The sequence below is a fragment of the Moschus berezovskii genome, chromosome 10 (assembly GCF_049115385.1).
Source record: "Moschus berezovskii isolate FMDL1 chromosome 10, NW_MosBer_1.0, whole genome shotgun sequence".
NCBI lineage: Eukaryota > Metazoa > Chordata > Mammalia > Artiodactyla > Moschidae > Moschus > Moschus berezovskii.
Window position 1 is genome coordinate 108,521,915 of NC_142469.1, and position 13,030 is coordinate 108,534,944.

The following is a 13,030-nucleotide window of genomic DNA, read 5'->3' on the forward strand; positions in this document are numbered from 1 at the left end:
CGAAGACAGAAGCACTTACTATCAGAAGGGGTGAGCAAGTGCTGGGGTAGATCCCACGGTGGGAGTATGACTCACTTGAGGATGAGGGCCATGGTCTCCTTCCTGTCCTTCCCCTGGAACGGCAGTGACCCCGTGAGCATCTCGAACTGCAGAGCAACACAGAACAGGAGGAAGTGTTCAGACCAACCCCACTGCCCAGTGGAGGGACCCAGATGGGCAGAGTGCGCCCGAGCTCATGTGGCCACTCAGAATCGGCGCCAGCCCACGTGCTTGCTTAGAACAGAGCCACACGGTGGGGCTCGGAGTGCGGAGATGGATGGCCGGGCGATGGACATGGTCACCAACTCAGCTCCACGGCAGGGAGCGGCGGTCAGTCCCGGGACGGGGACCTGCAGGGATGGCAGAACATGGCCACACCTTCCATGGGGGCGATTGAGGACCCGTCCTTCCCTGGTGGGTGCAGTGGAGCAACTCAGCGAGGAGGAGGCAGGGGAGGGGAGGGAGGTCCTTCGGTCCCGATCGAATGCGAGGATGCCCTGTGGACTCTGAGAGCCGTGCAGACTCACCATCGTCAGGACGAACCTCCCCCCCCACCTCCTGTGAGCCCCGGCCCAGCAGCCACGACACTGAACGTGGAGCGGACGGGCCCTGAGTGGGTGATTCGGGACGGAGCGTCCTGCGCCCGAGAGCAGGGTGGCCGGACAGTCCCTGCAGTGAGGACCGCGGCAGACAGCAGGGCGAGAGGCCAGCCTCTCTGGGCCACTGTCTCCAAAGCCCGGGGCCATTTCCTGGGGAGCGGGGGCGGCGGGCCCGCTCTGCACTCACTGCCTGCGGACCCTTGGGGCCCAGACCTTCCTGGGCTGGGGACCCGTGAGGGTCACGCCCTGTGCCCGGGAGACCTCGCAGAGACAGGCGTTGGTGCCACAGGGTGAGGCGCGTGTGTTCCTGAGCCCAGACGAGCGCCCCGCCCCTGCTCTGGGCTGGCCCTGCCGTCGCGGCCCTCCTCCCTCGTCTCTCCTCCCTCGGCCCCGGCTCGTCTCGTCCATCCGTGTCTTCACCGTCCCTTTCAGTCTCTCCATTCATTAAACATGCAGCGATTTTGACCAGAAAACAGCGCCTGAGGCATATTTTATCTTCATGGGGTAGATTTTATGTCTGTTGTCTTAATATATAGAGACACGGACGAGGAGGCACGGCCCCGCTCCCCCAGAACCCTCACAGCGCTAACTCCGGGAGGCTCTGCCGCGTGTGGCTTTGCGTGCAGCCTTCTGTCCTGTGCTGGCCGCTAAGACGGTCCTTCTCCCCGGGCCCAGGCCGGCCTCCTGCTCTGCTGTTGATGAACATCAGGTACAGAGACACGTGGCGTTCTGTGACTTCAGAGCTTCGGGCACGGGCTCCCTGGGGAACCGCTGTGTGGTCTCTGGTGAGCCCAGTGTACACCCTACGGGCTTCGAGAGTGTAGGGATGGGGTTCAGGGACAGGAGGAAGCCGGGGGCCCTCAGGGAGCTCACCCTGCCCCCTGCTTCTCAGGGGGACCGAGGGGGACGGAGGGGGATGGAGGCCGAAGAACCAGAATCGCTCCTGAAAATGCAGAGCTGTGACCTGGGACCTGGAAGACCACGTCAGGAAGGTGATACCAAACTTCTGGTAAAATCTGCAGTGAGGGTGCTGACGCCCCGCGCCCACCCCCACCACACACCCTGCAGACAGGCTGACGGGGAAGCACCCACATGGACGGGACAGGGCCGTGGAGGGGAGAAGCTAACCTGACGGCTTCACTGATGACGGCTGGTCTGAAGGGACAGCTGGACGTCCCATCACAGGGGCCTCCGCCATGAAGACGGACTGCGTCTCAGCTGGGGTCACTCGAGGTCTAAATAACCAAGAACATGGCGAGCATCACCAGCGCCCTGGCAGCCAGCACTCATGAGGCCCGCGTGAGGTCGGCAGCTTGCGCCAATCACCTTGCCTGGATTAACCCGCTTCACTTGCTGTGACCCTGTTTGGGGAGCAGCCTTCTCATCACAGTTTGACTTCCTTGCGAGTGGCTGGAGAGGAGAGATCACTATGACCCTGGAGGTGGGGGCGCTGCCCAGCACGGCGGGTGGTCTCTTCTGGAAACCCATGTGCTGGCATCCAGGCTGACCCCGCCCCCTGAGCTGGTTCAATGTGTCTGCCCTGCAGACAGAGGTGAGGGGTCTGTGCTGACAAGTCCAATCAGCCCGCACTTCTGAGTCTGCGGGGCCAAGGACCAGAACGAAGAGACCAAGTGAGCCTCCTGGGCGCCAGCCGGAAGGCACATGGTGGCACCCTGCAGCACGGAGGCCAGAGGTCCCATGGCCAGGCTGTGAGGCGTGTGCTGGAAAGAGGCAGCCAAACAACCTCCAAGGAATCCCCGAGAACTCCTGTCACTTGGTCTCCTCATTCATTACACGCAGAAGGAGGGGGGGCTGGACAGCCCGGAGAGGCCACGATGCTTGTCCCATCCAGTGTCAGACCCAGGAGCCTCAGACGTCTGGTTCCTGCTGAGGACACGCAAGCGTGGAGGGGCCGCCAGCCCAGGGCCCGGTGCAAGGGGCCGGGCGGGGGCAGGGGACGGGGAAGGCTGAGGACGGGAGGGCCGTGTGAGCCAGCACCACTTCTGTTGTGACTACAGGACAGCCCGTCTAGAGGGTGTTTGCTGCATGCTCTGCGAACACACGATCCGAAGAAAATCCACGTTTCTAGACGTAGATGTAAAAATGCTCCACTCGTGTGTTTTGGTTCATGGTGACTTTTATGACTAAGTGGAGAGATTCTGTGATTGAAATAAGAAAAGCATCTTTAATCTGGAAATGACCGCACCCTTTAAAATAACGTTAAGAATTTTAAGGATAAAGAAGGTCTGACTCTTCACACATCTGTATCCTTAGCTGAATCCCAGCTCTGTTTCCCGATGCTGGGAGCCTGGGGAGGATGGAGGGGAGGCTGCGAGGAAATGCCAGGCTCAGGGACAGATGAGTCACACAACGGGCATTGTTTTCCTCAGTTGTTCCCGGATCTCTGAGCTCCGGGGGCGGGCAGGCACACAGGGGCACAGCGACCCGGGCGCCCGTAGACTGTGGCTGTCACACCGCAGGCACGCCACACCGCGCGCACGCCGTACCATGAGCACGCCGAAGGACCACCAGTCTGCACTCTGCGTGTGGCCCCGCCGGTTGACCACCTCAGGCGCCATGTACTCGATCGTCCCGCAGAAGGAGTAGGCCCTCTTGTCATGATCGATGGCCTCTTTACTCAGCCCGAAATCTGCAGGGACACAGCACACAGCGCTCAGCCTCCGGGCGGCGCTCAGACCCCTGGCTGCCCGGCCAGCACTCCCCCGCTGCCCTCCCGGGGCCACGCTGCCCGCAGAGGCTGAGCCAGGCCCCGCGCCTCCCCGTGAGATTCCGTCAGGATGAACACGTCCGGGAGTGCTCGCAAGGGTACCCAGAGCCTGTGTTCTGATGCCCGATGCCACTTCCCCAGAGGCCGTTTTGGGCAGGATACCCTGGACGTTGGCGGCCCAGTGGAGAGGCTGCGGGGTTGCTCTGATGGATGGGTAGGGAGAGGACCCCTGTTCCAAAGGAAGGGGTCAGAAAGGGGTCACGGGCAGAAGGGTGCTCAGGAAGGCGGCCCCCGGGTGGTGAGGCAAGAACTGGAGGATACACAAGCCTGACGGGCTTCAGAGCTCCGGCTGTGGGTCACCGTCCCCACATCCCACCCTCAAAACCAGCCACGGGTGTGCGTCACCGTCCCCAGATCCCACCCTCAAAACCAGCCACGGGTGCCGTCCTGCCCCAGTCGAGTGACTGCACCCGCGGGCGGGGGACACAGTGAGCATGCCGGTGCTGAGACTACAGACCCCTCCGGTTCATCATCTGTGAACTTCGGGTTACGTCACTTCCTCCCGGGCCGAGTGACGACCAAGAGAGTCCACGGCTAAGACAGCATCCCCACCACCCTCGTGGGGCTGACCTCGCTGCCGAAGCGACTTGCTCTGCACATCAGAGTCTCGGGGGCTTGTCTGTCATTTGGGCCAAAATGACAGATCATGACAAATGACCAACTTCAGTTCAGTTCAGTTCAGTCGCTCAGTCGTGTCCGACTCTCCGCGACCCCATGAATCACAGCACGCCAGGCCTCCCTGTCCATCACCAACTCCCGGAGTTCACTCAAACTCATGTCCATCGTGTCGGTGATGCCATCCAGCCATCTCATTCTCTGTCGTCCCCTTCTCCTCCCGCCCCCAATCCTTCCCAGCATCAGAGTCTTTTCCAGTGAATCAACTCATCGCATGGGGGTCACTAATAAATAACAGAGACAACAATGATTGCATCAGAGGAAGCCAAAATCCCCTGATCAAGCCCCCCAGGTCGGTAGGCGTCCAACGTGCTGCTGGGGAAGAGCAGAGAAACAGCTCCGGAAAGAACGAAGCGGCTGGGCCAGAGAGGAAACAATGCCCACTTGTGTATGTGTCCGGTGGTGAAAGCACAGTCCGAGGCTGTAAAGAGCAGTACTGAACAGGAACCTGGAACGCTAGGTCCAGGAATCAGGGTAAACTGGATGTGGTCAAACAGGAGACGGTGTGTGTGAACATCAACATTGTAGGAATCAGAGAACTAAAATGGACAGGAATGGGTGAATTTAACTCAGGCGACCATTATATCTATTACTGTGGGCAGGAATCCCTTAGAAGAAATGGAGTATCCATAGAATCTTAGTCAACAAAAGGGTCCGAAATGCAGTTCTAGGATGCAATCTCAAAAAGGACAGAATGATCTCTGTTCGTTTCCAAGGCAAACCATTCAATATCACAGTAATCCAAGTCTATGCCCTGACCACTGACGCCAAAGAAGCTGAATTTGAACGGCTCTATGAAGACTGACAAGACCTTGTAGAACTAACACCAAAGGAAACCCCTATGATACGACACATACATTTAACGTGGTCACTCATGCTTATTCCAGCTACCTCTGTACACGTGTGGACACGTGGGGTTTACGTAACACCTGTGCAGTTTCTCACTCAGCAGAGAAAACCGGGCAGGTGTTAGCAGGACCTTAAGTCTCCATGAAACGCCTGGCTGGCACTTCTGAACTGTTTCAACTGGGTGCAGAAGTCAGGTTGGGGGTCTCGGCTTTTAAGTGCTGATCTCTGTGCTGCCCTCCATGTGGGCGGCACAGAGGCACCAACAGGCCAAAGTGGACTCCGGAGCAGGTCACAGCAGTGGACAGTGCAGGCGCCCTCCGGCCTGTGACCCCTGCCTCCGGGTGCCCCCTGAAGGGCCTGTCATATTAGTGCCACGTTGTCATGCATAATTCATGAGAAACTTCAAGAGTCCAACTGACATCAAAGAGAAGTTACTGTCATCACTCTGTGCTCTGTGCTGGGACAGGGGTGGCCCTCAGGAGTGGGGTGAGCCAGCCCAGAGGAGAGACGAGGCAGCAGGGAGACCAGAAGGAGCCACAGCCACGGGGACATGCGTGCACGCGCTGCTGATGGAGGGCCTGGGCCGGTGCCCTGTGTGCCAGGGCCGGGATGGAGTCAGTGGCGGGGGCGGGGGACACTTACACACCTGTGATCTTAATATGTCCCTCTTCGTCCAGGAGGATGCTGCAAGAGAGGGGAGGAAGACAGATGCTTTAACAGACAAGATGCGTGGACCGCAGGGCCCCGCCCAGGCCCCGGGGAGCGGTCTCCATGCCGGGGGGTTGGGGGGTGCTTGCTGGCCTCCAGGCTGCTGCTTCTCTGATCAGCAGCATCCGCTGGGTCGGGCACGCACACAGACCCTCGGGGTATGGGGGCAGGGGGCACCCCCGTGTCCTTGTGTCTGTTCACCAGGCTCGCAGGGGACGGCAAGTCTGAGACCTTCTCAAGCTGGGGGGAACGGTTTGTCCCCCGCCCCCAGGAATGCCTGCCCTGTGAGAACAGGGTTGGGATGGGCCAGGAACGCCTGAGCTGTGCAGACACAGAGCCCCTCAGGGATCTCTTGTCCCCAGGTGGGCGCTGACCGGCCAGAGCCCGCTCCCTCTCCCTGGATCTCCCCGGGAGCCCCGTCCCGGCTCTTGGGACCAGCCCCAAACTCCAGTGAAGCCCGTGAGACTGCAGGCTGGTCCTCTGGCCCCGGCCCTTGTCACCAGCATGGGCCACCCAGGAGCCCCACCGGGAGCCCCGTCCTGCTGTCCCTGGTTCTCTGCCGTGGAACCAGGTGCACTCCCGCGGGGGGCACGGAGGGGCCGGAGGCAGGACAGCCCCCTGCGAGGCCCTGCTCCAGGCTGCAGCCCACGGCTCCCTGGGGGCTTCCAGTCACGCTGTCTTGCTTTTCGCTGTAACTAAACTCTGCTCCCCCAGCTCCTGGGAGGTGTCAGCCCAGATCCAAAGAGACCGGGATGAGGACTGTGAGGATTAACATGTGGATCCTTAAACACATTTGGGAAAGGGAGGAAACTGGGGACCCAGAGCGCTCAGGTCCGTGGAGACGGAGAGTGGGGGTGGGGCTGGGGGCAGTGTTCCCGCGGGGACAGAGTGCCAGTTGTGCAGGGTGGAGAGTTTGTGGGTGGAGGGTGGAGATGTTGTCCAAGTGTCAGAGCTCTTGACACGACTGACCTGCGCCGTGGAAGGTGGCCGAGATGGTCCACTTTATGTTATATTCACCTTTCCACAGTTAAAAACATCAGCCACGGGATTAAAAGTAACACCCACTATTTTATGGAAAAGGGCAGGAAAAACTTACAGCAAGTAATTGAGATGACAATTTATAATGAAAGAAGCAAATGTTCTCATCTCTTGTTTCTCAGTTACACTTCATCTTTGCCCCAGAAATCAGCAACTTTCAAGATTAACTCCCTACTAATTCTCGTTGACAACAAAAATCTTTGTTCTTCAGCCTGCAATGACGTATTACCATGTTTAACTGTCCGGATCTCTCTCACCCTTAACGAGAGGGAGACTCGGGGTGCTGCCCTCCTGGGGGCCCAGGGCTCAGAGCGGGGGTGACAGTGGCCCAGCGCCTGTGGTCTGAAGGCGACGTTTGCAGGGCGTGGGGACACTCAGGAGAGGGCCTTTCATGGTTATTTACACATTCATCATTTACACGTGTGGCCAGAGACGCTCTGCCCAGCGGGCAGTCAGGCTGATGCCAGGCGCGGGTCTCAGGCAAACACACTTTGCATCAGAGACGTGCACAACATTCCTGGTCTCTGGGCAAACCCAGGTGCTTCCGTCAGTGGCGGCTGCGGCTCAGAGCAGAGTGCGTGTTTTCCTCAGGTCGTGGCAGGTGAAGGAGTAAGGGACGGAGAAGGCGGGGAGAGGCACTTCCTGTGCCCTCGGGGCCCGGGTTGCTTTGGGGTCCCGCCAGACCCCACCTTCTCCAGCGGCAGGTGTGGACCTCAGTCTACGGGGGTGGGGGGTGTTGTCAACCCCTTCAGAGGGTTGAGAAATCACCAACTCAGCAGCAGGGACCACGGAACCTAAAACAGCACCCTGCAGACCCCTCCTTTCCAAGCGGGTCCCTCCCAGACTGTGTCAGCTCTGCACAGAAAATAGCAGGAAAACGCCTGAAATAAGAACATTACTATGTGGGGGGACTTTAAAAAAATTGAGACTGGATTAGCAAAATATCCTAGAAACAACATTACAGATGATCGTTGCCAGAGATACAGGAATCTATTTGGGATCTGGGCTGGGAATCTGGTCCACTGTCTTTTAGAAAACCTTGGAACAGCTCATCTGACTCATCACCTAGAAACGGGCCCGCTGAGGCAGCTGAAGGGCTTCCAGAACCTGGAGGTGGAGGTGGGCTGGAGGAGGAGGTGTGTGGGGGACGTGCCCCCTGCAGGATGGGCCCCCCTAAGAAGCGGGACAGCAGGCATGGTTGGAGGGGCGGAGGGACTCCTCCAGCCTGCCCAGCCTCCCCTGAACCATAGGGTGCAGCCCGGCCTGTCTCCTGGGCGGGGGATGTTCGGAGGGTCAGGGGGAAGGGCGGGGCCATCCCACACATCTCAGCACAAGCCACGCCTGTGTCTGACCCCTTTCGGGGGGCGGGCAGGTAGAATCCCTGTGTGAGGGGGTGGCACCGGGACATCCCCAGCCTCTGGCCTGAGGTGTGCGCACAGGGGAACGGGGATAGAGTGAGGTCTCTGGGGCAGCACAAGGGGCGGGGCGGGGGGGCTGCTCACTTCTCTGGCTTCAGGTCTCTGTAGATGATGCCCAGGCCATGTAGGTGGTCCAAGGCCAAGGCCAGCTCCGCCAGGTAGAACTTGACGTCCTCCTCCGTGAACATCACCTGCAGGAGACAGAAGGAGACTCAGCTTGCTCAGTCCGCTGGGTGTAGAGAGTGGGACGCTGCCCCTGAAGCCTGCCCTGATCCCTGGGCCCCGAGCCCTGAGCCCTGAGCCCCGAGTCCTGAGACCTGAGCCCCAAGCACTGAGCCCTGAGCCCCGAGCCCTGAGACCTGAGCCCCAAGCACTGAGCCTCGAGCCCCGAGCCCTGAGCCCTGAGACCTGAGCCCCAAGCACTGAGCCCTGAGCCCCGAGCCCTGAGACCTGAGCCCCGAGCCCTGAGACCTGAGCCCCAAGCACTGAGCCTCGAGCCCCGAGCCCTGAGACCTGAGCCCTGAGCCCCGAGCCCTGAGCACAGCTCTGCTCTATAGACCGTGGCCCCAACCAGGCTCTTCCGGCTCCTACAACAGAAGCATGAGTTCTCGCTGCAGTTTTAGGGCCAGTGAATCTGGGGGCTCTTCTCACAAAGTGACTCGGCTTGTGGGCGGAACACTGGGCTGGGCTCTCTCCTCCAGCTTCTCTTGCCCCTCAAACCATGTGGCTTGGGAGTGCGTTTCTGGGTTTATGTTTTAATACAAGTGCCTGAGATGTTTGTTCAGTTCGGTTCAGTCGCTCAGTTGTGTCTGACTCTTTGCAACCCCATGGACTGCAGCATGCCAGGCTTTCCTGTCCATCACCAACTCCCGGAGTTCACTCAAACTCATGTCCATTGAGCCTGTGATGCCATCCAACCATCTCATCCTCTGTCGTCCCCTTCTCCTTCCGCCTTCAATCTTTCCCAGCATCAGGGTCTTTTCAAATGAGTCAGCTCTTCACATCAGGTGGCCAAAGTACTGGAGCTTCAGCTTCAGCATCAGTCCTTCCAATGAATATTCAGGACTGATTTCCTTTAGGATGGACTGGCTGGATCTCCTTGCAGTCCAAGGGACTCTCAAGAGTCTTCTCCACCTGGGACATACCATTTTATTATAATACAACCAGCTAAACCATGCTGTGAAGGTCGACGTAAACAGGCCTGAAAGATTTCCTGAGACCATGTCTTGAATCTCATTTCTCCTTCAGACCTCACATCTCCCCCCTCGGGTTACAGATGAAGAGCTGCTGTGTCTCTGAAGCGGACAAGCCCACCACCACGACCCATTTGTGTGGTGGCAGCAGCTGCCTCTCTTGGGGAGGCTGGTGGGAGAGGGATCCCGGCTCAGCTAAAACATGCTCGAGGCCACGGCGCCCAGCAGACCTCAAGGTCATTGCCTCCCACGGTCTTCCTGTCCACGGCAGCTGTGAGAACCAGCACGCAGCTCCGTAGTCACCTCACCAGCAAGCCGGGTGCTACCAGAAAGCGTGTTTCTACCTGCACTGTGAGCACTCAGTGTCCCAGAGAGCAGAAACCCTCTGAAAACCAACACGCCATCAGAAGGCTGCCCAGAGGCTGGGGCCAGGATAAGGGTCACCTGGGGAAACGAACGTGACGACATCAGGACGGTGCAGGCGGAGCTCGTTCCCTTCACAAAGGCTCGCCTCCCAGCGGGGCCGGGACATGCGCCCCAAGTCCTGGAGGGAAGCATCAGGGTCCTGCCAACTCTCGCCGCCCCTCCGGCCTCTGGAATCGCTTGTTCCATCTCCACGCTCGACCGGCACCTCCTTCCTTGGCTGGGTCTTTCTTCCCTAAATGGCCAACACACTCAGGGGGCTTCTCTGTCATCAGATGCTGCTGGCTGTTGGGATCCCTTTCGCCTGACCGTCCCCACCTCTGGACATAACCACACGGGCGTGCCTGCAGTCCAGGCTCACGGGTGCCGTTTCCCCTTCTTGGCTGTTCTTAGGACTCAGCTCAGAACGGCCTCCAAGTTCAAATGACAAAGAGTTTTTCTTCGGGAATGAAACACCCACAGATGTGAGTTCTTGACGGAGTCAGCGCTGAGACCGACACTCACGAGGATGCCGTCCAGTGGACTCGGGGAAAACAATGGAAAGAAAATACTTTCTCACGTAGGGTTGGGGTTAGGGTAACGTTCATTTCCCGTGTGTCCGTGAACTCTGAGACCCCGCTGAGCCCACACTGGACAGCTTCACTTCAGCTCTGAAATAAAGGGTCTTATAGGAACCTTACATGTTCCCACTGGGAGCCATGATAGGGTTTATTGCTAATTGTTGTTGCCTTTTTGGTCCAGAAGCCCAGCACCAGGGTGTGTCACACTGGATGCGACCTGACTTTTTGTAAACAAAGGGGAAGGAGCAAACCAAGAGGTGTCAGGTGAGAAACGCCAACCTCAATGATCCAGCCTCTTTGGAAACTGAGCTCAGCTGGGAAGCAGGTTAAGGGACCAGAGACCTGCTCCCAGAGGGCTTTTGGAGAACTTGGACCTGATTCTTCTAGCCATCTTTTCAATCTATATTGCAAAGAGCCCAACACATCAGTTGTGCTATGACCTGGGGGTCCGGTGGGAGACGGAGGGACAGGGCAGCCTGAGGTCTCGGGGTCCCCACCCTGACCCACCATGATTGACTGCTCACTTCGGAGTGTCACGCAGGGTGGACGGCTCTCCTGCTGTGCCAGTGGGCGGTGAGGAAAGGGAGCGGGCAGCTGAACCCTCTGTTATGCCCAATAGGAACCCCGTGGCTGGGGGGAGGCTGCATCAGAGGGTCGCAAACAGGCTAGTGCATGTGACCAGTGCTGCCACCCTCTCTTCTGAATAAGGGAAACCACACGGGATCATCAGGACGAAAAGCCCAGAGTCACCCCTGCCTGGAGCAGGAGCCTGGGTTTTCCATCCCACAAAGCAGAGGCCAGAGCGCTTCCACGGTGAGCTGTGAGACATTCTGGAAAGTTCCCAAGTCAGGTACTGGGGGCAAGGAAAAGCCCTGGGACTGTGGAGTGGCTGGGGGTCATCCAGATCTCCCGTGTGCAGCCCTAACTGGATGCTCCGGACGCCCCTCCCAAGTAGTGTGGTCCGCATGTTAATAGCATCTTCCTACAGTGGAAACTGAGATCCTGTGAAATAGTCTTCTCCAGGTAACATAACCAAGTTTCCATCTGCTCTACACAAGGATGGTTCAAGAACTCCATGGGGGTCGTGGGAAGAGTCTCTTCTGAAAATCCTTCCCTGGTGGCTCAATCAGTAAACAATCTGCCTGCAATACAGGAGACCTGGGTTCGATCCCTGGGTGCGGAAGATCCCCTGGAGAAGGGCATGGCAACCCACTCCAGTATTCCTGTCTGGGAAATTCATGGACAGAGGAGCCTGGAGGCCTACAGTCATGGGGTCACAGAGAGTCGGACACGACTGAGCTAGGAACACTTTCTTCAAGGACAACAGATTTCTTCTCTGTGTGACTTGCGAGACTTCTTTGAAATAAGTAACACTCCTATACACACATCATACACCCCACCACAACACGTGCACATGTATACTGCACACCCACATATACACACGCCACCATCACACGTGCACACGGATACTGCACACTCACACACACACCACCCATCACACACATATGCTTACACACACACACATATACACTCACACACACTCACACACCCTCAGACTCACACACACACACTCACAAATTCTCACACACTCACACACTCTCACACACACCACCCATCACACACATATGCTTACACACACACGTACACACTCACACACCCTCAGACTCACACACACACACTCACACATTCTCACACACTCACACACTCACACACACACCACCCAGCACACATACATGTGCATATACATAGACACATCACACACACACTCAGACACTCACACACACTCACACACACACAGACACACACTCATACACTCACCACACACACTCACACACACACACTCAGAGTCATACACACACACACAGTCATACACACACTCACACACAGTCTCACAGTCGCACACACTTGCACAGTCATACACTCACACTCACACACAGTCATACACACACTCACACTCACACACACTCGCACACACTCACACAGTCATACACACACTCACACACACTCATACATATACAGTCACACACACTCGCACACACAATCATACACACACCCAGACACACTCACACACACTCGCACACACACAGCCATACACACACACACAGCCATATACACACACACACTGTCACACTCACACACACTCACACACACACACACTCTCACACACTTGCACAGTCATACACACACACTCACACAGTCATATGCACACTCACACACTCACACACACTCACATACAGTCACACACACACTCGCACACACAATCATACACACACCCAGACACACTCACACACACTCGCACACACACAGCCATACACACACACACAGCCATACACACACACACACTGTCACACTCACACACACTCACACACACTCACACACACTCACACACACACACACTCTCACACACTTGCACACAGTCATACACACACACTCTCACACACGGCCCCCTCCTCCACCCCTGTGTCCCGCAGACTCTAGGCACTCACCCACAGCCGCCCGCCCCCACCGTGTACCTCCTTGGAGAGCCGGGTGAAGAGGTCCCCTCCGCGCAGGAAGTCCAGAATCAGGTAGAGCTTCCCCTCCGTCTGGAAGGCTGCGGAGGGAGAGAGAGCGCGTCCGGGGTCGCAGTGCCTGGGGAGGCCGTCGCTCCCCTGGGGCCAGCGCTGAGCGCTCGGAGCCCGTCTGTCGGCTCAGAAGCACCGCGTGGTCTGACGCCGAGTCATCTCAGACGCAGGCCTGG

General features: G+C 57.9%; 1 protein-coding gene across 7 annotated transcripts in view; it reads right to left on the reverse strand.

Annotated features, from left to right (window-relative positions):
- RPS6KA2 (ribosomal protein S6 kinase A2) overlaps positions 1-13,030 on the reverse strand; it is a 336,387-nt gene that overhangs the window by 52,946 nt on the left and 270,411 nt on the right. For all 7 annotated transcript variants that reach the window (XM_055433551.2, XM_055433553.2, XM_055433554.2 and 4 more), the window contains 5 exons: positions 12,804-12,883; positions 8,199-8,305; positions 5,597-5,634; positions 3,146-3,288; positions 76-146 (listed from right to left, as the gene is read on the reverse strand). In XM_055433551.2, the coding sequence (XP_055289526.1) occupies positions 76-146; positions 3,146-3,288; positions 5,597-5,634; positions 8,199-8,305; positions 12,804-12,883 (439 nt within the window). The remainder of the gene's footprint in view (positions 1-75; positions 147-3,145; positions 3,289-5,596; positions 5,635-8,198; positions 8,306-12,803; positions 12,884-13,030) is intronic.